Source organism: Podarcis raffonei, chromosome Z (genome assembly GCF_027172205.1).
Source record: "Podarcis raffonei isolate rPodRaf1 chromosome Z, rPodRaf1.pri, whole genome shotgun sequence".
Taxonomy (NCBI): Eukaryota; Metazoa; Chordata; class Lepidosauria; order Squamata; family Lacertidae; genus Podarcis; species Podarcis raffonei.
In genome coordinates, this window is record NC_070621.1 from 18,219,642 (window position 1) to 18,244,060 (window position 24,419).

The 24,419-nt window shown below is 46.2% G+C and overlaps 1 protein-coding gene across 6 annotated transcripts in view; it reads left to right on the top strand.

Annotated features, from left to right (window-relative positions):
* Positions 1 to 24,130, top strand: part of RXRA (retinoid X receptor alpha) — a 122,371-nt gene extending 98,241 nt beyond the window's left edge. For 4 of the 6 annotated variants that reach the window (XM_053373302.1, XM_053373303.1, XM_053373305.1 and 1 more), the window contains 8 exons: positions 1,034 to 1,213; positions 8,105 to 8,161; positions 11,554 to 11,723; positions 14,312 to 14,441; positions 18,711 to 18,843; positions 19,871 to 19,962; positions 22,236 to 22,341; positions 23,730 to 24,130. In XM_053373302.1, the coding sequence (XP_053229277.1) occupies positions 1,034 to 1,213; positions 8,105 to 8,161; positions 11,554 to 11,723; positions 14,312 to 14,441; positions 18,711 to 18,843; positions 19,871 to 19,962; positions 22,236 to 22,341; positions 23,730 to 23,877 (1,016 nt within the window). In that variant the 3' untranslated portion in view covers positions 23,878 to 24,130. The remainder of the gene's footprint in view (positions 1 to 1,033; positions 1,214 to 8,104; positions 8,162 to 11,553; positions 11,724 to 14,311; positions 14,442 to 18,710; positions 18,844 to 19,870; positions 19,963 to 22,235; positions 22,342 to 23,729) is intronic. The other 2 variants (XR_008328420.1, XM_053373304.1) reach the window with 2 other exon arrangements.
* The last annotated feature ends 289 nt before the right edge of the window (positions 24,131 to 24,419 follow it).

The following is a 24,419-nucleotide window of genomic DNA, read 5'->3' on the forward strand; positions in this document are numbered from 1 at the left end:
AACGGAAGCTCAATCCAGATAAGACAGAGGCACTGTTAGGGGGCGGTTTCCTGGACCGGATGGCTGGGAGGTTGCCTGCTTTTAATGGGGTTACTCCCTTTGAAGGAGCGGGCATGTAGCTTGTGGGTACTGCTGGATCTTTTGCTGTCGCTTGAGGCTCAGGTGGCCTAAGTGGTGCAGAATGCCTTTCCATCAGCTTCAGCTGGTAGCCCAACTGTGGCCATATGCTATGTTAACCTCCAGGTTAGACTAATGCAATGTGTTATACATGGGGCTGCCTCTGAAAATGGTTTGGAAACTTCAGCTAGTGCAGAATTCAGTAGCCAGGTTGCTCACCGGGGCAAGATGGCTTGAACATATAATGCCAATCCTGGCTGACTGCAATGGCTGCCAATTAGTTTCTGGGGGCAATTCAAAGTACTGGGTTTGACCTATAAATCCTTAAATGGCTCAACACTTCAAGGACTGCCTCTCCCCATATGAACCAACCCAGACTCTGTAATCAATACTACTTTGTGTGTCTCCTCCATGAGAGGTCCGGGGGTGGCAGCCTGAGAACCGGCCTTTTCTGTGGTGTCTCCCCATTTGTGGGATGCTCTCCCAGGGAGGCTCGCCTTCGTTACCTATATTTAGGCACCAGGCAAAAACATTCCTCTTCTCCCAGGCCTTTGGATAATTAAACAATCTATGGCCTTTTAACCTGTGAGGGGGTATTGTTTTTGTTTGTTGCTATGTTATGTATTTCTGTGTTTTTATACTGTAAACCATCCTGTGATCCTCGGTTGAAGGGTGGTATATAAATTTAATAGATAAAAATATTATCTAACCTTCCTGCAATCAATGACATACCTGAATCCTATACCCCTCCTGAGCCTGGAAAAGCCCATAGAGCTAAAAGAGAAAATGGGATAGAGCAGCACTCTTCCAACTTCCTGCTTCAGCTCTATGGGTTTTTTAACTATGCGCACGACCTCATGACCACGTTAGTCTCATTATCACCGTATTGTTGCTCTTTCTCTGTCCCCGCACCCAGGTAAACATTACGGGGTGTACAGTTGTGAGGGCTGCAAAGGCTTCTTCAAGAGGACAGTGAGGAAGGACCTGACATACACCTGCCGGGATAATAAGGACTGCTTAATCGACAAGCGGCAGCGGAACCGGTGTCAGTACTGCCGGTACCAAAAGTGTCTTGCGATGGGCATGAAGCGGGAAGGTAAGGCGAGAAGGCGGCTCAGGACTTTGTGAGATCCAAAATTAGGTGGCAGGGTTCTGGGCTGAACCGCTTACAGCAATGCTAGAACACAGAGGAAGCCGAATATCCAGAGATGCGTGACATGCGAAAGGAATCACTTCTTCATGCAGTGTGTAGTTAAAACTATGGTGTTTGCTCCTACAATATGCAGTGAGAACTAGCAACATTTGGATGGCTTTAATAGAGGATTCGATGAATTCATGTTGGATAAGGTGACCAGTGGCCACTAGCCATGGTGGCAATGCTTTACCTCCACAGTTGAAAGCACTAATACTTCTGAATGCCAATGGCTGGAAAACACACTGTGGGGAGAGGGCTGTTGTAATGCAGGACACTTGGCTTGGTGGGCATTTGATATGGAAGGGGTCTTAGGTTCTCATGTGTTTGTAAGTTGGAGTGTGGTTGTCATTTTAAAAAAAATGGTATCCCATATATTAATCTTGGATGGCTTTAAATGTGGATCTAATTATCCTGGAGGGCTTTAAAAGAGGATTGGACAAATTCATGGAGGGGAATACTATAGCAGGCTACTAGCCGTGATTTTCCATGGTTTGAGGCAGCAATACTTCTGAATCCCAGTTGCTGGAAGCCACAGGGTGGCAGAAAGCTCTTGTATTTGCGTCCTACTTGCAGGTGGGTTGCCCATCAGGGCATCTGGTTGGTGACTGTGAGGTCTTATAGAATCATAGAATCATAGAGTTGGAAGAGACCACAAGGGCCATCGAGTCCAACCCCCTGCCAAGCAGGAAACACCATCAGAGCACTCCTGACATATGGTTGTCAAGCCTCTGCTTAAAGACCTCCAAAGAAGGAGACTCCACCACACTCCTTGGCAGCAAATTCCACTGTCGAACAGCTCTTACTGTCAGGAAGTTCTTCCTAATGTTTAGGTGGAATCTTCTTTCTTGTAGTTTGGATCCATTGCTCCGTGTCCGCTTCTCTGGAGCAGCAGAAAACAACCTTTCTCCCTCCTCTATGTGACATCCTTTTATATATTTGAACATGGCTATCATATCACCCCTTAACCTCCTCTTCTCCAGGCTAAACATGCCCAGCTCCCTTAGCCGTTCCTCATAAAGCATCGTTTCCAGGCCTTTGACCATTTTGGTTGCCCTCCTCTGGACACGTTCCAGTTTGTCAGTGTCCTTCTTGAACTGTGGTGCCCAGAACTGGACACAGTACTCCAGGTGAGGTCTGACCAGAGCAGAATACAGTGGCACTATTACTTCCCTTGATCTAGATGCTATACTCCTATTGATGCAGCCCAGAATTGCATTGGCTTTTTTAGGTGCCGCGTCACACTGTTGGCTCATGTCAAGTTTGTGGTCAACCAAGACTCCTAGATCCTTTTCACATGTACTGCTCTCAAGCCAGGTGTCACCCATCTTGTATTTGTGCCTCTCATTTTTTTTGCCCAAGTGCAATACTTTACATTTCTCCCTGTTAAAATTCATCTTGTTATGTTCTTAATCCCCCTGCTATGAAATACTATATTAGGGAGAAAGGTTAGAAAAACTCCGCGGCAGAATGGGGTTGCAACATGGGAGTTTTTCTGTAACTTACCAGTGTTTCATTTTCCGTTGGCCTAAGCTACCCTACAAGGTTGTTTCAGCGGTCAAGTGAGCCAGGACCAGTGTTAGGAGAAACTCGGATATATAGGCTAATCACCACATGGAATCTTAAACCTAGGATATGGTCGCCATAATGGAATGTCTAAATGCCATTTTTCTTGAATAGGGCTTCTCTTCTTTTTCTTCCTACTCCTACCACCACCACCACCACTACTACTACTACTACTACCATTACTAATATTACTACTACTTTCATTTCTATTATTATTTCTATTTCTATACTGCTTTATATTTTAAAGGAAAAAAATCTCAAAGCGGTTTGCAACACATTAAAACACGGATAAAACAATCCAGAATAAAACTAACCCAAGCTTCAATGAAAATATTTCAGATCCTTTTCTAAGTGACTTTTTTGCTTTCCCCGTATTTATGTCTGCTTAATTTATATAGCTGCCCCATAGCAGACGTACTCTAGGAAGCCTGTGTGGTGTATTGGTTAGAGTGTTGGACCAAGACCTGGCACATCAGGGTTCAAATCCCCACTCGGTTATGAAACTCACTGGGTGACCTGGGGCCAATTACAGCCTCTTAACCTACCTAACATGGTTGTTGTAGGGATTAACTGAGGAGGGAGTGAGCCTTGTACTTTTTAGAGAAAAAAGTGAGATGTAAATGCAATAAATAAGCTCTTGCGCTTACCCACTTAAGAAAGCTGGAGGGGTCAGCCAGATGGAGACATCAGTCACCAACCCGGCATCCAGAGATCTGCCCATGGCCATGATTGGATCCGCACCAGTTGCAAAATGTGCCTGGCACCTGGGGAGTTTCTAACACTGGCCAGGACCATGTCCATCTTAGGCTTGGGATGTGAAGGACAGAGCAGGTTAGGGTACCAGTGCAGAGCTTTGGGGGTGTGTGTGATGCTCTCAGCTTCGCTTCATTCCTCCGCCCCCCGGCCTTAGCTAAATACAGGCACTCAAAGAACTGTTTCCCCACCTTCCTGCACATCCTGTGTTTCTGCCCTGCCTGCAAGAGGCAAGCTCTCCTGAGCATCCTTCTCTGCATTGCCCTAAGCACCAAGCAAAGCTGTCGTGCTTGATCTGTGGAGTTATTCAAGGACTTGCACGTGCAGCTGCTCGAAATGTCAAACTCTTCTCTCAGGAAGGTGATGGACAGAAGGGTGTTTGGAAGGAAGTGTGGAGGGCCCCAGAAAACAAAACAAGAATATATATGATGGGAGGGTGATGTCAGGTCTTAGGTGGCAAATCAAATGTGGAACAAGGTTGGCTGTAAGCAGAGCCTTGCCTGGGCCAGACTTAAGAGCCTGCCTAACACAGCATCCTTTTCCCTTCAATTGCCAATCAGAATGCAAGAAGCTGCTTTGTATCGAACCCGATCATTGGTTCATCTAGAACAGTGCTGCCTACACTGACTGGCAGTGGCTCTCCTGGATTTCAGGCAGGGAGTCTCTTTCCCATCCCTACCTGGGGATGCTGCTGGGAATTGATTCTGGGACCATCTGCATGCAAAGCAGATGTTCTTAACCACTGAGCCATGATGCTTCCATTCTATGTCTGCAAAGGCTTTATGATCTGGTTTTCAGAGGTTCTATTTAGATTGGGTGGAGAACATCAGGCCTGAGGACCGGACATGGCCTTGTGGCCCTCTCTTTTCTGGCCCTTGGGACTCTCTCCAAGCCACACACCCTCACTGGCCTTCTGCTGCCCCCTTCTGGGGTGCCTTTGGTGGCTGAAATGTGTCCTTGTGCCAGGAGTATGCCCATTGTTTGCCTGGAAGGAGAAAGATGTACTGTATTTTTTGCCCTATAAGACGCACCCGACCATAAGACGCGCCTAGTTTTTAGAGGAGGAAAACAAGAAAAAAATATTCTCAATCTGCGCGGCGCCTCTCCAGCAAAGCGGGAGGAGAAACAGAAGGGGCTCTGTTTCTCCTCCTGCTTCGCTGAAGGGGCGCTGCGCAGCTTTCCCTCTCTGCACAGCGCTTTTCCAGCGAAGCGAAGTCGGAGCAGCAAGAGGGATCACTGCGCAGCGAAAGCAGTGGTCCCTCTTGCTCTTCTGGCTTCAGCTATAGCTGCACAGCCTGCATTCGCTCCATAAGATGCGCACACATTTCCCCTTACTTTTTAGGAGGGGAAAAGTGCATCTTATAGAGCGAAAAATACGGTATGTAAAGTGTTGGGGTGGCGAGGGATAGAAACTTTTGGCTTTTGCATTGCCATAATGTAGAGTTAACGTCAGAGTTGCAGGTGAAAAAGTGAGGAAAAGATGCTTGATGTTTATAAAATTATGCATGGCATGGAGCAAGCTTTTCTCCCTTTCTCGTAACATTGGAATTTGTGGGTGTCCAAAGAAAGTGAATGTTTGAAGATTCCAGGCAAATAAATGAACGTACTTGGTTAAACTCCGGAACTGCCACAGGAGGCATTGATGGCTACCAACTTGGATGGCTTTAAAAGAGGCTTAGATTAGATGGGGCATTGGCCTGATCCAGTAGGCCCTTCTTGTGTTTCCATGTGCCACTGCTAGGAGGGGTTGTCATGTGGAGCAAAAACAGGGTTTATGTTTTGGCTTGTTCTTAAGCTTGTGGGGTAAATGCTTAATTCCTTCCATCCCCCACCCCAATAGTGATGCTTCAATCTGTGTGGGAGACATGCTGTTGCTCAGTAAGTATGTTCAGAGTGGGGAAGCGGGTGTTTGTGAGTGAAGTGCAGTCTACTTATGCTCAGAAGCGCTGTCTTTATTCAGCTGTTGCTGTTGTTTTTGTCTAAGGAACTTGTGTTCTGGAATTCGCTGACAGATAAATGAGTACAGGCATTCAAGCTTCAAAGATGTTGGTAAACAAGCCTAGGATCATTTGATGAAGGGCAGTACTGTATGTGGATTTCTTAAATAAACAAGTAAATGAAAATGCCACCGCATCCTGAAAATTGTATACCTGCAATTGCAAACGGCATGTACACTTCTGATATTCTTAATGCTGCAGTCATGTATTTACTTAAGAGCAAATCCTTACTTTGCAGGAAGCACACACAGGGTTATGGCATGAACATTTCACAGAGAAATGCATGCAGTCTGGAGCAAAAGTAGCAGAGTGAGCTGGTGGGCAGATTCATCCTGATGTGAGAAACCTGGATGGCTTTGCCCCACAGTCCTGAAATCTTCCCGTTTCCCTGGGTTGTTTTTTTTACAGATTGGTTGCACAGAACTAGAATTAGCCTCTTTCCCCTGTTTATCCTGGAATGACTCTCTCTTGGATTTGTGCTCTTGGAAGGAGGCGGTTGCCATTGTTGCTCGCTGGCCTTTAGCAAATGAGTTGGATGCAGGCACAGGGCTGCCCATGGCAGGCAGGCTGGTCTCAGAGGCAGCTGGGCTGGCATCTTGGGTGGAGAGAGGGAGGGAAGAGAAGAGAAGGGGGCTAAGTGAGCTGACAGCAACCCTTGCCAATCTGGTGCCTTCCAGGCATTCTGGACTGTAACTCCCATCAGCTTCAGCCATCTCAACTGTACAACATGAGGGCCATGTGAACAATTGTGCGTCCATTGTCCGCAGCATTATATGACGCCGCTCGCTCTGGCTAGTGGGTTGTGTAGTCCATAATATCCAGTAGGGTGTTGTGTTGGAGAGAGACCTATTGCTGGGCCAGAAAAATACGGTTTTCTGTTACACACACACACACACACACACACACACACACGGGGCACTGCTGTGTGAAGTGCTTTCCCTCCTCTGTTCAATCTAGGTGCTTCCTTGCTCGCCTGCCTGCCCACTGCTTATCACGCTGCTACCTTTTGGTGATGACAATGTGAACTGCAGAGCATGACGACATCCTTCCATTTTTATGTATATAGGGAGATAGTTCAATATAGATTTATTGCAGGGTCTGCCTGAGATTCCTCATGTGGTGGGGGATGGGGATAATACGATTTTTTAATGATTGTATTTATTTTATTTATTTAGAACGTGCAACCCCCACTGTTTAACCAAAAAAGGCTCCCAAGGTGACTTGCCAAGCTCAGTTTTAAGCATCCAATTTAAAAAGACACAGCATGCAAAGAAAAATGGAATGGGAGGGAAGAGGAAAAAGCAAGTTGAAGTGCAAACTCTTAAAGTTTGCAGTTCTTTAAAGTCACATCTGAAGTCTATAGTAGTTCTGGCTGTCTTTTCATGCATGCTCACACACACACCAGATCCCTAGAAGCAAAGCAGGTGACAACATGTAGGCTAGGAGGACAACTTGCCACACATTTTGTTTATTTATTGCACCTACATCCCAGTTTTTCCTCTAGTGAGTTTAAGGTGACCTACATGGTTCTGCTCTTCCTCATATAATCCCCACAACAGCCCTGCGAAGTAGGTCAGGCTGAGAGACAGGGAGTAGACCAAGACCACTCAATGAGCTGATGAGATTAGCAGTGGGGTCTCCCAGGCCCCAGTCAGATGCTCTAACCAGTACACCACACTTGTACCTTTAATAATGACGACTACCACTCAGTTTTTAAGCATTTCTGTTGGTAAAACATACTGAGGCAAAGATTGTCATTAGTGCATATGGTTGATCTTTTGCAACTGGTTGATCTCAGGATCCCCCAAACCCCATGGAGGTGATGTCCACTTCATTCCAGGAGGTCCTGTCAACTCCTTGAGCTTTTGTAGAAAGGGCGTGTGTCCTGATTCTGCCCAGCAAAGATTCTGGAAGAAGGGGAGAGGGAATGATTCCATAGCAAAGAGGCCTCTGGACCTCAAGCACCATGACCAGGCAGTGTCTACCTACCTTCTCTGAGCTCAGTAAGATTATCTGCGGTACATAGCAGTCTTCTCTTTGACACCGTTGGAAAATGGCTTGTCTGTTCTAGAAAGCTGCCCATAGGGGCAGAGAATTCAGAGGGAAAATAACAGAGGCTTCTAAACAGCCACACTCCTGTGGTGAGTAAAAACTCATTCTAGGCGTTGTATTTTTATGTTGTGAACCGCCCTGTGAATTTTGAATGACGGGCGGCACACAAATTAAACAAACAAATAAAATAAACCCTTTGCAAGCCGGATAAACATTGTCAGACCCTGACCCCTGTTTTTCTTTTCTTTTCTGTTTTTAATGGATCATTTTTGACAGGTGAAGTGCCATGCTTTGTGGATGGCGCTCTCGGAAAAATAATAATAATCCAGAATAATACTTTGAATAGTTATAATGTCAAACAGCAGCAGCAAGAGCAGGATCATTTACTACCGCGATGTTTCATTTCAAAATTTTTACTCTATTACAGGGATGGAGCACCATCCATCCCGGCCCACAAGACTCCCTGGAAGGCAGGAAGAACAAGGTATTATTCCCATTTCAATATTTCTAGACCAGCTGTTAAGCAGCAAAAGAGAATGTTTATATATCTGGAGGTGTAAAAATGAAACAAGCCCAGAGCTAAACCAGTTCTTTCTTCCTGGTTCCGCCAGGCCAGATCCCCCCCCCCATATGGAACTTTTCCCCTTTCCAGTTTTGGAAGCCTGATTAGCTTCAGATGCATAGAATCATAGAATTGTAGTGTTGGAAGGGACCTCTAGGGTCATCTAGTCCAACCCCCTGCAATGCAGGAATCTCAGCTAAAGCATACAGGACAGTTGGCCACCCAGCCTCTGCTTAAAAACTGCTACCACCTCCTGCAGGAGACCGTTCCACTGTCAAACAGCTCTTACTGCTTAGTTAGAATCTCCTTTCTTGAAACTTGAATCCATTGGTTGGGTTCTCCCTTCTGGAGCATTAGAAAACAATCTTTCTCCATCCTCCATGTGACAGCCCTTTTAGATATTTGAAGATGGCTATTGTATTACCTCTCGGATACAATTTTTGTTTTGTTTTGTTTGTTTAAAGTAAATGAATTCAGATTAAATGCCTCCCAATTGGACCAAGGAATCCTGACCTACCAGAGGTGGCCCAGAGGGAATCTGGAATTGTAGAGTTTAACTGATAAGTACAGAGTATTAGGGTGAGAGGCAGGGTACATGGGAGTCCCTTCAAAGAGGAGGTGTCTCCTCTGATTTTGGAGGAAGGGTTATTTACTTGTTCATATTTTTTTTTTAAAAAAATCTGTAACACTCTTCAGCCAAAAAAATTTAAAAGTGGCTTACAAATCACTACAGACGAACGAAGCAGACCCCCAGCACCAGGACTGCGATCTGAAAAGATATGGCACAAAAGGAAAACATATGGAGTGGGAGGAGGAGCAAGCTCTGTCACAAGTCCTTTACCCCTCTTTTCCTGCATTATTTCACTGTGCATTTGCGGCGTTGAAAAGAAATTGCAAAGCAACACATGCATATTTTTGTCCCATCATGCAAGCATACACAAAAGAACTTTGTAGGGTAACCTTACCGCTTGGTGGTACATCCCTGTCATTTTATTTTATTTTTGCTGCTTATGAGTGCCGCCTTAATTAAAGGGCTATGTACAGATCATATGCATTGCCTGGAGGTTGCTAATGTAGTGCCATCACGGTGCCTTCGAGAAGTTTCAAACTACTGTTGTCCCCAACTATCGGCGGCAATGACAAGTAGCCGCTGGTTGCTGTATCCTCCATGAATTTGCCTTTCAGCGCCATCCAGATCGGATGGCCATCCTTTATGCCATATGGTAGCAGACACCATAGTTTATAATTCTGTGCTGCATGAAGAAGGACCTTCCTTTTCTCTGTCTTGAGTCTTCCAGCATTCAGCCTCACTGGATGCCTAGGAGCTATGGGAGAGGGAGAATAAAAAAAAATTCTCTCTAGCCACTTTCTCGACACCAAGGATTCTTTGGACTGCTGTCACCCCTGACTCTTGGAGGTAACGATGGGTGGATATTATGGGTGGTGGTAGTTATAAGATGGAAAGGTGCCTCTGAAAGAAAGCCCTCTGGTGGAAGGGCTCTGGCAATCGGAAATTCTGGAAGCATTTTTCTATACGTAGAAGCCAAGCTTTGGTTGGGAAGGAGTGACAGACAGGAGTCAGGAACATCTGGGGGCAGTGCCATTGCAGAGAGAACATTGAGGGGTGAAAGGCAAGTTTCTTTTGTAACTCTGAAGGGTCAGTGCTGTTCCTCCACACCTCCCCACTTTCCAGGTTTTGCACGCGGCATTTGAAGAAAAAAGAAGCGGATTGCTTACTTATTTCCTAAAAGTATAAAATTTATACTTCTTTGATTGCAGCAGCAACAACAACAATCCCCAACATGGTTCAAAAGAAGAATAAAACAATCAAATGAATAGGGGAGGGGGGAGAATTGAATAGTTCAAAAAATTAAAACTAGCAATAGACTAAAACACAGCCAGATATCTGGACGCACCTGTCTAAATCAGAATGTTCTTAGCAGGTGCTGGAAAGAATACAGTGAAGGCACCTGTCTGAGGTCAAGAATCAGGGAGTTCCAAAGTGTATAGGTGCTGCCACACTAAAATATCAAGTTCTTAAAGATGCAGAATGTGTATTCTGCGGTGCCTGTTAGTGCAAGTTCCACCAGTTGCATTGTTCCAGTCTGGTGTCCTAAGACCTATCTAAAATTTTATTTTTTTGCTGCATTAATAACCCACCTTTTCCTCCAAGGAGCTCCGGGGTGGTGCACCTGGTTCTTCCCCCTTCCTCAATTAATCCTCACAACAACCCTGTGAGGTAGGAGAGGCAGTAAATGGCCCAAGGTCACTCAGTGAGTATTTTGGCCAAGCGGGGATTTGAACCCTGGTCTCTCCCAGGTCCTAGCCTGACACTGTAACCACTATACCACCCTGGTTCTCCAATTTGCATATGGTAGAAAGGAAGAATCATATATTGATAAAATGCATATGGTGTTAAGCAAGTGGGCAAATATTGGCATAATTTCCTTTGAATGTCTGGGGGCATGGAAGGAACTACCTAGAGTGGGTTTCCCCAGTGTGCTGCCTTTAATATACTGTTGGGACCTCAACCCCTATCACCCTTGACATGTTGAACATGAGGGGAGTCCAACAACATATGAAAGGCATCATGTTGGAGCAAATTTTCCTAGAGCTTAGGCCTCAAGCTGGAGGACTTCCCGAACCCATCTCACTTCTGTCAGCGATTGTGCTGCAATTGGTGCAGAATGCTCCAGTGCAATTGCTAGTAGCAATTACTGACAGGAGTGAGACACTGTCAGCATATAACACCTGTTTTCAGAGATCTCCACTGGTTGCCGATTTGCTACTGGGCCAACTTCAAGGTGTTGCTTTTAGTAGATGAAGTCCCTGGCAACTTGGGATCAGTATAACTGCAAGATCGCAGAACTGGCACTGTTACAGGTGTCAAATGAGACCCATTCCACATTTGTAATAATTCCATATTTTAGTGTGGCGGCAGTTATACTCTGGAACTCCCTGCCTCTTGACTCCACCAGCTAGGCAACCTTTGTTGTATTCAGGGCCTGCTAAAAACATTTTCTTTTAGGCAAGCCTACCTAGATAATTGGAAAATTGATGCCAGTTTTAATCTGTTCTTAGTTTATTCTTGTTTTAATTCTTCAAAAGTCTTAAAATGCCATAATTGTTGACCGTTTTATCGTTTTGTAAACCGCTTTGAGGGATTTTTTTTTTTTTAGTGCATAAACTTTATGAGATGAATAAATAATAAAGAAACAAACAAATGCTTTTCTTGCTGGACTCCACCCACTGATCCATTTTCCTCCATATTTTTTCCTTCTTTTCTTCCTTTGTTGGCTCCACCCCCCCGGCAGCTGTCCAAGAGGAGAGGCAGCGTGGGAAGGACCGCAATGAGAATGAGGTCGAATCCACGAGCAGCGCTAATGAGGACATGCCTGTGGAGAAGATTCTAGAAGCCGAACTTGCCGTTGAGCCAAAGACAGAGACATACATTGAGGCGAACATGGGCTTGAACCCCAATTCGGTAAGGAAAAGCACACCCCCATTGCTCTTTTCTTCTAGGCAAACTTTTTAAAAATGCAGTTGTCACCTTAAATCTGGTGTGGGGAATATTTGGCCCTTCAGATGTTCATAGAATTGTAGAGTTGGCAGGGACCCAAAGGGTCATGTATTCAAACCCCCCTTCAATGGTCCAATCACTGTTGATCTACAGCTCCCATCAGGCCCCAGCAAGCATGGCTGATGGCTAGGGATGATGGGAGTTGTGCCTCTGGAATATCTGGAGGGCCACAAATGCTCCGACAGATACCAAGACTAGAAGATGGCTCCACCAGCATCCATTGGTCATGATATATACAAAGCCAGACTAAGAACATAAGCAGAGACTGCTGGATCAGGCAAAAGGGGGCCCATCTAGTCTTGTTCGCGCAGTGGCCAGCCAGATGCCTGTGGGAAACCAGCAAGCAGGATTTGAGCGCAAGAACAGCTCTTCCCCCTCCTATAGTTTCTATCAACTGGTATTCAGAAACATTGCTACCGTGGAGGCAGAGCACAGCCAACATGGCCAGAAGCCATTGAGAGCCCTACCAGCCTCCATGGTCACCAGACACCTCAAACATCCCATTTGCAGCCCTTGTGAACCTTGATGAGTTGGGGTTCCTAATCCCCTGGAAAGTCTCTGAATGAAAAGAGAGCCCACACAGCTCATGTTTCCTTGAAAGGAGATGAGGAAAGCCGGTCTTTGGTTACCCCCCAGCACCTGGGAGGCAGCAGTTATCAAGATTAAAAATACTTAGGGGAGGGGATGTAATGAGCATCACTGCAAGCTTGTGGAGAGGGGTCTGGGGAGGCAAAATAAATAGCTGCTTCTGGTCCCAGCCTGCTTTTAGCAAATTGAATATGGCTTCCTGCATAATTCAGCATGTGTGGTCACAGTCTACGAAGATGCAGGCAGCATCTGTAAGTGGAGGTAGGAGACTCCTTGAAAGGTACCTAGAAGCGCCTCCTGTTGCAGATCAGTGCTTGTGCGCGAGGAAGATCAAATGCCTGGGTGGGGGAGAAATATCTCTTCCTTCCACCACCACCACCAGGATTACCACAACTGGGGGGGGGGGGAATAGGGAGGGTTTTGAGGAGCAAAGAATGGAACACATGAATATAGTTATATGACATATGTTACCTAACAACCCCCACCAGCTCCCAAAACAGGTATCAGGTTGTCCATTGATATGAATGATTCTTTCAGCTTACCAATGCCAGGTTGCTGGTGTTTTTTGAATGGCCGCTGAAAAATACTTAATTATCACTTGGCTTTTATTGCTGATGTTTTTATTCTATTTATTGCACTTATATCCCAACTTTCCCCACAAGGAGCTCAAGGTGAGATGTACACATTTCTCCCCATTTAATCCCCACAACAGCCCTGTGAGGTGGGTAAGGCTGAGAGGCAGCAGCTGCCCCCGAGGTCACACGCAGTGAGCTTCACAGCCAAAGGGGGGTTTGAACTTCACCACGCTATCAAATGTCCAGCATATAATGTCCCCGGGGGCAGTACAAAACAAACTGTTTTGTACTGTTTGTTTTTAATCCATCACAGATGGTCATTTCCAGGAAAGAAATAGATATAGTCCAAGCCACAGTGTTTAGGACAGCCATTTCCATTTTGCATTGGAAAGTTTAAGAGGGGGAAAACTGATTTATTTATTTTTTATGTAAGGTGGAAAAGTGGGCATATGGAGTGTCCTTGAAATTCTTGAAGGTCTTTGCCCACCTTCTGAGCACAGTGCAGGTCATGCAAACCTCTCCATTCAGTTTGTGTCACCTGTTGCTTGTGGGCCTCCCTGGACATCCTGCCCCCGTCCTCACCAAGAGATCCCGAGCCTTGGATTCCTTCGGTTTATACATAGCCCCAGATGGGATCCTGGCTACTGAAAGATGATCCTTGTAACAGAAACCACCCCCCACCCCTCTTTGGCAGGCATTTGCAAAGGAGGGTTTTGGGTCACTGCATTCCTTCTGGGTGTGGCCCCAGAGTTCCTTTTCCAGAGGGATCATTTGCCAGGGATGTCCTTTCACCTTGTCTGCATCATTCCCACTTCATGGAGGAAGGGAGGAGAAAAGCTATAGCTAAGTGGTAGAGCACTTGCTTGGCATGCAGAAGGCCCCTATTTTAATCCTCTGGCATCTCCAGGTAGGGCTGGAAGGAAAAACCCTGTACTTTAAACCCTGGAGAGCTTCTGCCAGTTGACAATACTGAGCTAGACGGTTTGGGGTTTCAGGCAGGCCCAGCCCTGATTGAAGATGCCAGGGACTGAACCTAGGAACATAAGAAGCTTCCTTGTACCAAATCAGAAAATGGTCCATCTAGCAGAGTGTTGCCAACACTGACTGGCAGCAGCTGTCTAGGATATCAGCCAAGGGAGCTCCTGAGAGTTCCTGATGGGGAAATATTCCTTGCCCTAATCAGAGATGCCATCAGGTATCAAGCTTGACACCTTCTGCACGCAAGGCAGATGCTCTAACCACTGAGCTGCAGCCCTTACCACAGTCTGCCCTTCTTTTCCATTCCTTTGTCCCACTCTTGATGCCTCACAGCTTCTCTGTTCTTTGCAGCCCAATGACCCGGTCACCAACATCTGCCAAGCGGCAGACAAGCAACTTTTTACATTGGTGGAATGGGCCAAAAGGATCCCACACTTCTCAGAACTGCCGCTAGATGACCAAGTGATCTTGCTCAGGGCTGGTGAGTACAAGGCACCCTCAGTGGGGAGGGGGTGGTGCAGAAGGAGCAGGGCAACCCATTGCTTTAAATAAATGGTTCTGAAAGTGGGCGATAGAGCCCCCTCACGGGATGCTAAGAGGCAAGTGGGTGGCAGGGGTGGGGGGTGTTGTGATGATTTAAGACCCCCGCTAATTGACTTTCAACCACGTGGAAGAATTGAAGCCTGTTTCAGATTATGTAAAGAAATACTACAGGTGTTATGAATTTGTGAGCAGGATTTGAATTATGAGCAATAGAAGGAATTAGAGATTATTGTATTGTTGGTATAAGAGAGAGAATATAGGGTGCAGCAAGGGGGAGAAATTTTAAAAAGCACCATGGAAAACGGGGTGGGAATTCAACAAAAGAAAAGAAAAAAATATTATGCATCAGAGTGCATGTGTGATTTTTTTTGGAAATTTAATAAAATGTAACTGTTTTAAAAATGACTTTCAACCAGATATTGGGGAGGTGGTATCCCATTATCAGTATCAGGCCCACATTTCACATTAAGACTTTACCACCAATGATGAAGGAGTTACTAAATGTGGCATCTAAGACTTTTGCTAAATGACTGTCAGACTTTGAAAAGCTGGTACCACTGGATCAAGTCAGTCAGTTTTGTTGCATTCATTCAGCTAAATAGTTTTAATTGGATTTTGAACAAATTTGCAACTGGTTAATACTGTTTTGAATTTTGTTGTGTTATAATCCTGCAAACCGTTCTTCTGAATAATGCTTTTTGCAGGGTAAAGTTTTTGCAGGGAAATGAGTTTCTGGATCCAAGGTACCAGTGGCCTGAAAAGGTTTGGGAACCACTGCTCTAAGGCCACCAGTGTTGTGTCTTGCAGGTCATTTGTAAGATTCATGGTGCATTTTCTGCCTTTGTTTTCTAAGAAAATTCCATCCTGCCTGCAGCTCAAGTACCTCAAGGTGGCTAATGCGTTTGCTTCCTTATTGCCCCATCCTTCAGCGAAAGGTGCCAGGGTGGATTAAAGCATTTAAAACAATATTAAAAAAATACAGAAAAATATTTATAAAAGTTAAAGACAGCTCCAGAAGATTGAGCGGACGAGATCAATAGTGAGTCCAACAGTGAGGAAGGTGGTTTCTGCATGTGCTCTAGAGGGAAGTGAGTGGCAGATGGGGCTTCCCAACCTGGGAAGGGAGCCCATCTAGGAGAAGGAAAACTCTGATCCTAAACCTCCACTGCCTTGTGGGGCATTTTCGGGAAATGTAAACCCTACACAAGTCTGGAGTGGAGTCCCTAAAGCAGTTGTATTGCACCTTGTACGCCTCCTTTGGGCAACTCCTGCAGCCAAGTTGGTGCCAAATGTATTGCTCTTCTTTCCTTTGAACCACATCAGTGAGACTGAGAGTGGGGTCGTGTCATGTGGGCAGCCCAGGACCTCCAAACACACTGCCCAGGCTTGTGCCCCGGAGAGGCCACTTCAGTGCTGCTAATCCAGCAGTTTGACTTCACCCCGGAGGCACACTCCATTGTCTATTGACCCAACCCTACCATGCTGCCATCTCATAAAATATCAGCTGTATGTATGCAATGAAACACTATTTAAAAACATTACTAATAAAATATTATCAGTACTGGCTAATCAGGGTCCTGGCCAAGAATCCCGGGGAACTGCAGTTTGTGAAGGTTGCCGAGAGTTGTTAAAAGACCCCCCCTTCTCTTCCCAGAGCTACAGTTTCCAGAGTTCCCTGCAAAGAGGAATGGGTTGTTAAGCTGCTCTGGGAATTGTAGCTCTAGGAGGAAGAACAGGGGGATTCATAACAACTCTCTGTACCCTCAGCAAACTGCATCTCCCAGAATTATTTTGGGGGGAAGCCATGACTGTTTGAAGCAGTATCATAATGCTTTAAAAGATATCAATAGACACTCAGGTTGCGAACGTGATCTGTGCGGGATGCACATTTGCAACCCGCAGCGTCCGCAACCCGCAGCGGTGCATCTGCGCATGCGTAGGTTGCGATCCAGCACTTCTGCACATGCGCAAAGTGCAATTTAGCGCTTCTGCGCATGCGCAACCGCCAAAATCCGGAAGTAACCCGTTCTGGTACTTCCGGGTTTCAGTGGTCTGTAACCTGAAAAAACGTAACCCGAGGTATGACTGTATACACAGAGCAGCAGGACAAACACAGTTCAGGGAGTTCGGTCTATTTAGCATGGGGAAGAGGAGAATGAGAGGAGATATGATAGCCGTCTTCAAATATCTAAAGGGCTGTCACATGGAAGACGGAGCAAGCTTGTTTTCAGCTGCTCCAAAGGGCAGAACTCGAACCAATGGATTCAAATTGCAAGAAAGGAGATTCCGACTAAACATCAGGAATAACTTTCTGACAGTAAGAGCTGTTAGACTCTGGAATGGACTCCCTCGGAAGGTGGTGGGCTCTCCTTCACTGGTGATTTTTTTAAGCAGAGTCTGGGTGGTCATCTGCCCTGAATGCTTTAGTTGAAATTCTTGCATTGCAGGGAAATGGACTACATGACCCTTGGGATCATTTCCAACCCTTTGAGTCTGATTTTTTTTTGGGTCCAGAATCCCTTGCAACACAGAGACCCCCTAACCTTCAGTGGCCACCCAGCTTGTTGAGAAGGGAAGCATTTCTTTACGGACTTGCTTGATCACCAGAGTGGGAGTGGGGGTGGTGTACCACTGGAGGCAAAATGCTGACTTGGCGAGCTGGCGTGAGCTCATCGGTTGCACCCAAGTGGAACCTGCCAGTGTCTTTATCAGGAAAGGCCTCAGCTGACCCCCTCAAAGTCTTTCAAACAAATGGCTTTATGTATTATTGAGTGGCCTGCAGAGAGCACCTGCCCATGAAATATTGAAGTGTTAAAACCTAGCTAAAAGAGGTGGCTGGTGTCACGTGTGCCTCTAGCACGAACGGAATTCAGTATGGCTCATGGCTTCAGGGGGCACCCCCTGTGATAGCTGCACGGATGGCAAAGCCCTGATCTAGGCCACATTCACGCCATACGTTTGAAGCACTAAGATACAGGTAATTTGCAACTTATGCTCATTTAACTTGTGTGCATTCAGCTTTACTCACCTGGCAAAAAAGTAAAAAAAATTAATAATAGAAAGGGGGCACCCAATGTGTTTTGATTAAACAGTGGAACCTCAGGTTGCAGACATAATCCGTGACGGAGGCACGTCCACAACCCACAGCATTCGCATCCTGAAGCGCCGCACCTGTGCAGGTGCGATTTGGCGCTTCTGCACATGCACGAAGCATGATTTAGCGCTTTGGTGCATGTGCGAGCAGTGAAATCCGGAAGTAACCTGTTCTGGTACTTCTGGGTTTCCCACGGTCCGCAACCTGAAAACACGTAACCTGAAGCGTCCGTAACATGAGGTATGACTGTATGTGATTTTGTATGTGATTTTGGCCTTACATGCCTGTTCCACTTCCAACAAGTGGATAGGGCTCTGTTAATAACTCTCAGTACTCTTAAGAAACTGCAGCTTCCAGAAATTTTGGGGGGAAGCCATTTAAAGTAGTATCAAAGTTCTTTAAATGTATGGTGTTGATGTGGCCTTAAAAGCACAGTGGGACAATAACTAGTGAGGTTTTTAGAGATAATTATTCTTCCTGGTCAGCATCTATTTGTTTTCCAGAAATCAGTAGGATAGCATTAATTCATCCATAAGACTCAAGAGAAGTTTTGCTAAAAAATTTATTGTTTTAAATTCTCCTGTAAAACCATCTCATCCTGGAGCCATATTGCAGGTGTTGGGAATCTTTTACCCTCCAGATATCTCAGTGCCCATCATCATCCCTGGTCACGCTTGCTAGGCCTAATGGGATTTGTAGTTCAGCAAAAATTCCACACACCTGTTGTAATGGGTTGCATTTAATGTCAGAGCAGTTCCACTGAAATTAATGGCTACCTTGGGTCCATGGATTTCAGCGGTCTGCTCTGATTAGGACTAACACTTGGATACAGCCTCATAGTTTTTAAGTTGTCTGGTGGACTCTCCTTCTTTGGAGGTTTTTAAGCAGAGGTTGGATGGCCACCTGTTAGGGATTCTTTATTTGGGATTCCTGCACTACAGCAGGTTGGACCCTTCGGGATCCCTTCCAACTCTGCAATTCTGTTATTCTAAGCATCACCACTTTACTCAGATTGTTTCTCTAAAAAGGGGCCAAAAGGTTTTTGGACAAAGTTTTATCTCGTGATCTGTTCTAGTAGACTTCACAGCCTCCTCTCCATTTATTTCACTGCAGGTTGGAATGAGTTGCTCATTGCCTCCTTCTCACACCGGTCCATAGCTGTGAAAGATGGGATCCTCCTTGCCACAGGTCTCCACGTCCATCGGAACAGTGCTCACAGTGCAGGCGTTGGTGCCATCTTTGACAGGTGAGAGAAAACTGTTTGGAGATCAGGAAGGGTGAGGATTCGGGGCCATGGAGGGTGGGGAAGATGAATAAGGGATTGCAGCTTCAGTTTTGATTACTTCACTCTTCTTCTTTTCTCTGCCCACCCCCAAATTGAACCAATTGCTCTTCAAACCAAAACCAAGCTAGGGTTTCTGGCTTGTATCCAGATTAGTGTTAAGTCCTGTGTTCTGTTAGAGCAAGGATTTCTGCTAGTGCAATGGAAATTCTAAGTCTGTTCTGGGGTTCTCCCAACCTTCCAGAGTAGAATTGGGTGAAGGGGGGATGCATGCAGGGAGAGGAGAGGGAATTGGGTGGGTGGGGTGTATGCAGGGAGAGGAGTGGGAGGGAAAGTTCTGTTGTGCAAGTGCCTATCTTAACTGAACAAGGTTGTTTGATGCTGTGCTGTGTTTAAGACGAATATTATTTTAAGAGAAATTGTATGCCACTTCCTCAACAGGAAGCCTCTAAGCGGTTTGCAAAAGGACAGAATTTGAAGGATTTATAAACCACCACCATTTGAAAAGATTATACAAAGAAAGGAAACCTTGAGTCCGTCATTAAAACTAGCATGAACAATAGCCAACAATGTAACCCTGAAGATGCCTGGCTGACTGGGGAAAATAAAGGAGGCACCTGAAAGAACATATTGTTGGCCCCATCCTAATTTCCAAGGGGAACATTTTCCAAAGTGACGCCACACTGAAAGCTCTGCCCTGAGTGCTCACTGAATTTGGGGTGTGTGGCACCCATAAGAGGGTCTCCTGCTTGATGACCTAACTGTTTGAGCAGGTTGATCTGAATAAACAGCAGGCTTGAAAATACAAGCGTTTCAAGTCATGCCATTGACCGCTGAAAGGGAGAATCTGAAGAGACTAGTCAAAGGAAGTCTGAGCTAGACTTGGCTTAAAATGCCAAAATTTCAAGGGGGTTGCTGAAAGCAAATAGATGAACACATGCTCAGAAGTCTTTAAAGTGACTGTATTATTATTATTATTTATTATTTGCAGAGTATTGACAGAACTCGTATCAAAAATGAGAGATATGCAGATGGATAAAACAGAACTGGGGTGTCTCCGAGCCATTGTCCTCTTCAACCCTGGTAGGTTCGGTTGTCCTTGCAGGATAGGGGACCCCTTTTCAATTGAGGTTTCCACTCTGAGTTAGAGGGAGGCTTTGTTTTCATGGGCCACAGGCCGCCCGACTTATCTCAGGGTTGAGGGGTGGGGGAACCCAGAGCAGGGCCTCTGAAGCCAGATCTAAGTGAACAGTCTAACTCCTAGGAGAGAGCAAGAAGGAATACCCTGGGACCAGGTGCCACAAACCACTGGGGATGCTGACCCCCAAGGAGGGGTGATGGCCCAAGCAAGGAGAGTCAGCGCGGTGTAGTGGTTAGAGTATTGGACTAGATCCTGGGAGACCAGGGTTTGAATCCCCACTCAGCCATGAAGCTTCCTGGGTGACCTTGGGCCAGTCATGCACTCTCAGCCTACCCTAAATCATAGGGTTGTTGTGTGGATAACATGGGGAGGAGGAGAACTATGTATGCCACCTTGGGCTTCTTAGAGGAAAGATGGGATATAAATGTAATAACATTACAAAAAAATTAAAAAGGAGTAGCTAGCCATTCCTGGTTCCACAGGCAGAGGCCACGGTCATGGTCATCACCTCGGAAGGAGATGAAAGGGTGAGTTCAGGGCTACGGATTGTGTTCCTGATGCTGGGCCGAATATCCAGGTTGCCATAGCAAGGTTCCAGAGCAAGCAGCTGAGTTTTACAGAGGGCGAGGTGGTTGTTGATTGGCGAGGGGAATCCACCTGCTGATTGCTTCCCTGACCAGCGAAAGGGCCGGTACCTTCTGCTGCAGACTGTGGCTCCTTTGCAATCATGGGGGTTTCCAGCTGTGCAGATCTCTCCTCTGGGCTCTCCTGAGCCCCCAAGGAATCTGTGGACCAGCCATGAGAGTTCTGGTATCAGAAGTCTCCCCTCAGGGCTCCAGGGACAGGGAGGCTGCTCTGGAGGGGAACCAAATCTGAGTTTAAGAATGCTGGTATGGTTCCTCTCTTGACTGCAGTCTGGACACACTACTTGCTCACTCCTCAGCAAAGGCACTTGAATAAAGGAGAGACAAGATATATTGGTAACACTTTATTGAGGGGGAAACCAGGGTTTCTTTCCAGCACCTCTCAGGTGGGCACCATTGCCATTATAAGAGAACAAAGGAGGCGTTCATGGTGAGTTCCGTCACCTCTTTTTCTGGAAAAACAGCTCTGCGGAAAACTAACAAAAAGTACTGTATCATTTCAGGAGAAAGGAACAGAGAGGTTTTGTCTTTCTTAATTCAGTCCTTGTACCTGACAAGGAGACATTCAACCAAACATACAGAGGAAAAACTCCCTCAGAACTACGCAGCCAATCAGGGTACACTGTGCCCAGCCTGGTTGCTAAGCAACACCGCCTTGCATCCCCATTAGCTATGATAATTATGCTTATAATTTTTATAATTTGAATACTGCCTGTCATTTAAAGACCACAGGGCGGTTCACAACATAGCTGATTTTAACATGAGCAAAGTTAAGGCTTCAGTTGCAAACTGAATGATCCCTGCTGTTGCACTTCCACCAGTGTTGAGCAGGCCAAGTCAAGAAATGTTGACTTGCCGAGGGAAAAATGTTGGTGTTACAACCATCTTTGGAATGTCACTAACATGTTGCTCCTCAGGCCCTCTTAAGCCTCCTGTGGCACAATAGGTCCGTATGATGGGCTGTTAACCAGAAGGTTGGTGGTTCAAGCCCACCCAGGGGTGGCTGTGAGCAGTATTCCTGCAGGGGGTTGGTTGGATTAGATGACTCCATGATTCTTTGATTCCTGTGGGGCACTTCCTTTCAAGACCAGAACACTCACTGGGTTAATCAGACTCCCAAACCTGTATGTATTCATAGTAATTGGATTTGCAAAGTTATGAAATCCACTGAGTGGAGTGGTGCTGCAGGAAATATGCTTTAGGAATAACTTAATCCTCTCAAGCCTGTTTCTGCTTTCCTCTTCCCGCTCCCCCTACACAACCTCGAGTTTCAGATTACGACTCTATCCCTGAAATGGATGGTATATCTACTTTCCAAAGCCTGTTAAGAACCAAATTGGTCTTCAGAGCTGAATTCACCTGCTGATTACAAAAAGAAAGTGTCTCCCTTAAAACATGTGTGCCTCTAGTCCTCAGGAAAGCCTTTCCCCAGCTTTAAAATATCCCCTCACTCCTTAAGATGTGCACGCCTCCAGTCCTCAAGATATGCCTTTCCTCAGCTTTAAAATGTGTGTGCTTCTAGCCCTCTGCCTTTGCCCGGATTTCAAGGCCTTTCATCTGTCCCACTGCAGACTCAAAAGGGCTTTCCAATCCTGCTGAAGTCGAGGCCCTGCGTGAGAAAGTGTATGCGTCACTTGAGGCCTACTGTAAACAGAAATACCCTGACCAGCCCGGGAGGTGAGTCTTTGAATCTGTGCCTGTCTGAAATCCTGAAGAGCAAATACCACTCAGTGTGGACAATAGATGGACCGGTGATATGATTCCGTATAAGGCAGATCCCTAGGTTCCTATTTAATTCAGCCTGTTCTTCACAATCATTAGGGCTAGTACCTTAGTTTATGTTCAGGGGAAGGGTGATAGCTCAATGGGAAAATGCTTTGCATTTGGATAGTTTCAGGTTCAGTCATTGGCAGTATTTCCAGGTAGGGTTGCGAAAGACTCCCTGCCTGAAACCCTGGAGATCCACTGCTGCCAGTCAGTGTGGACAATGTTGAGCTAGATGGGTCAGCATAAGACACATTCCTCTGGCACAGCAGTAGACATGTGGTCCTAGGAAGCTTTCCTCTTCCAAACTGAAATCCGCTTCCCATCCTTGGGCTTCCTTTATCCCTGCTGTCCTCCGAGTCAGCTCTTTCATGGTTAAAATGCTCCTTGAACATCCATCATCTGGTTTAGTTTAAAAGCGAAACTTTCTAGGTTTTCCTCTGGGGGAGGAAGAGAGTGGCAGGGTTTGATTTGTATTTTCCTGGCTTCCATCTCGGAGGTGTACTTTGCCAACTCAGCATTTGGAGGGGAGGTGGGCGGGGAGGGGAGGGGGAATGCAGGCACAAATTCAGGCCTCCCCTCCACTGTTTTCCTCCCCACCCCCACCCCCATTAGTGACTTTGGTTCTGACACACATTGGAAGCCCCAGATTTTGCAAGCGGGGGCTACCAATGGAAAAGAAGTGGGGGGGGGCTCCCATAAATATTTGTTATGTGGAGCTGGTGGTCACAGGTTCAATCCCTTAAGTCAGAATGACATCCGCTCCAACATTTTTCCAATGAAAATAGGGAAGTCCTATTCCATAATAATAATAATAATAATATTTTTTTATACCCCACCCATCTGACTGGATTGCCCCAGCCACTTTGGGTGGCTTCCAATACATATAAAAACATAATAAAACATTAAGCATTAAAATAAACTTCCAGGTGTCTTCTAAAGGTTGCATAGTTACTTACCTCCTTGACATGCAGGCCACATAACTCCATGCCCTCCAACATTAGGAGTGCGCTAAGGAAAAAGGGGTGTCTTCTGTAAATGGGGTCTGTCCCTGGAAAACAGGGGCTCTTGGAGGATCTGAAACCATGAGAACTAGAATTTTACTTTATTTTCAGGGGAAGGGGCTGTAGCTCAGGGGTAGAGAATCTGCTTCGCATGCAGAAGATCCCAGCTGGAAAGACCCTGGGCCAGAAGCCCTTGAGAGCCACTGCCAGGCAGTGTCAACATTCACATGGCTGTGTTGCTGTGATTGCCTCTTCCCATGCCCTTAATTGCCATCTGTCTTTCTATTACGTTTCTAGGTTCGCCAAGCTTTTGCTCCGCCTCCCTGCCCTCCGGTCCATTGGCCTCAAATGCCTGGAGCACCTCTTCTTCTTCAAGCTAATAGGGGACACTCCCATCGACACCTTCCTGATGGAGATGCTGGAGGCTCCCCACCAAATGACTTAAGAAGGCAGACGGGGTTGGTCCCATTTCTTCTCCTGCCCGGCGGGCTCGCCGATGCCACCACCACCACGCCTCCCCTTCTACTGCCAACGTGTGCCCCCGTTTCTCCCTGGCATGTGCGAGAGGCAGCCTACCATCTTCCTTCTGTGACACCGTTGACTCAGCCCTTCAGCCGTTTCTCACGCCCTCTCTGTGCATCTCGGGGATCTGACAATAGCCGTTTGCTGTCCCTCTCACAGGTGCAGAGGGAAAAATGGCTGTTCACTTTCCTCCTCCTCCACCACCACTGTTTCCACAGGCCTAGGTGGATTTCATAGCAAGCTGTAAATCTGAGCCCACCCCCTGCCTCGCACAAACTTATCTGCCTCACGTGTGTGGTTTTGGTTGTCAGCTCCCCCAACACACAAACACACACACACTTGTTGCCGTGTGTGTGAATTTAATTTGCTTCGTTGCAGACGGACATTTTGGAGAATGGAAGCCTTTGCAGGGGTTGGGGTCCCTTCCAACCCCACGAATCCTATTATTTGTTGTTTTACCTGCCT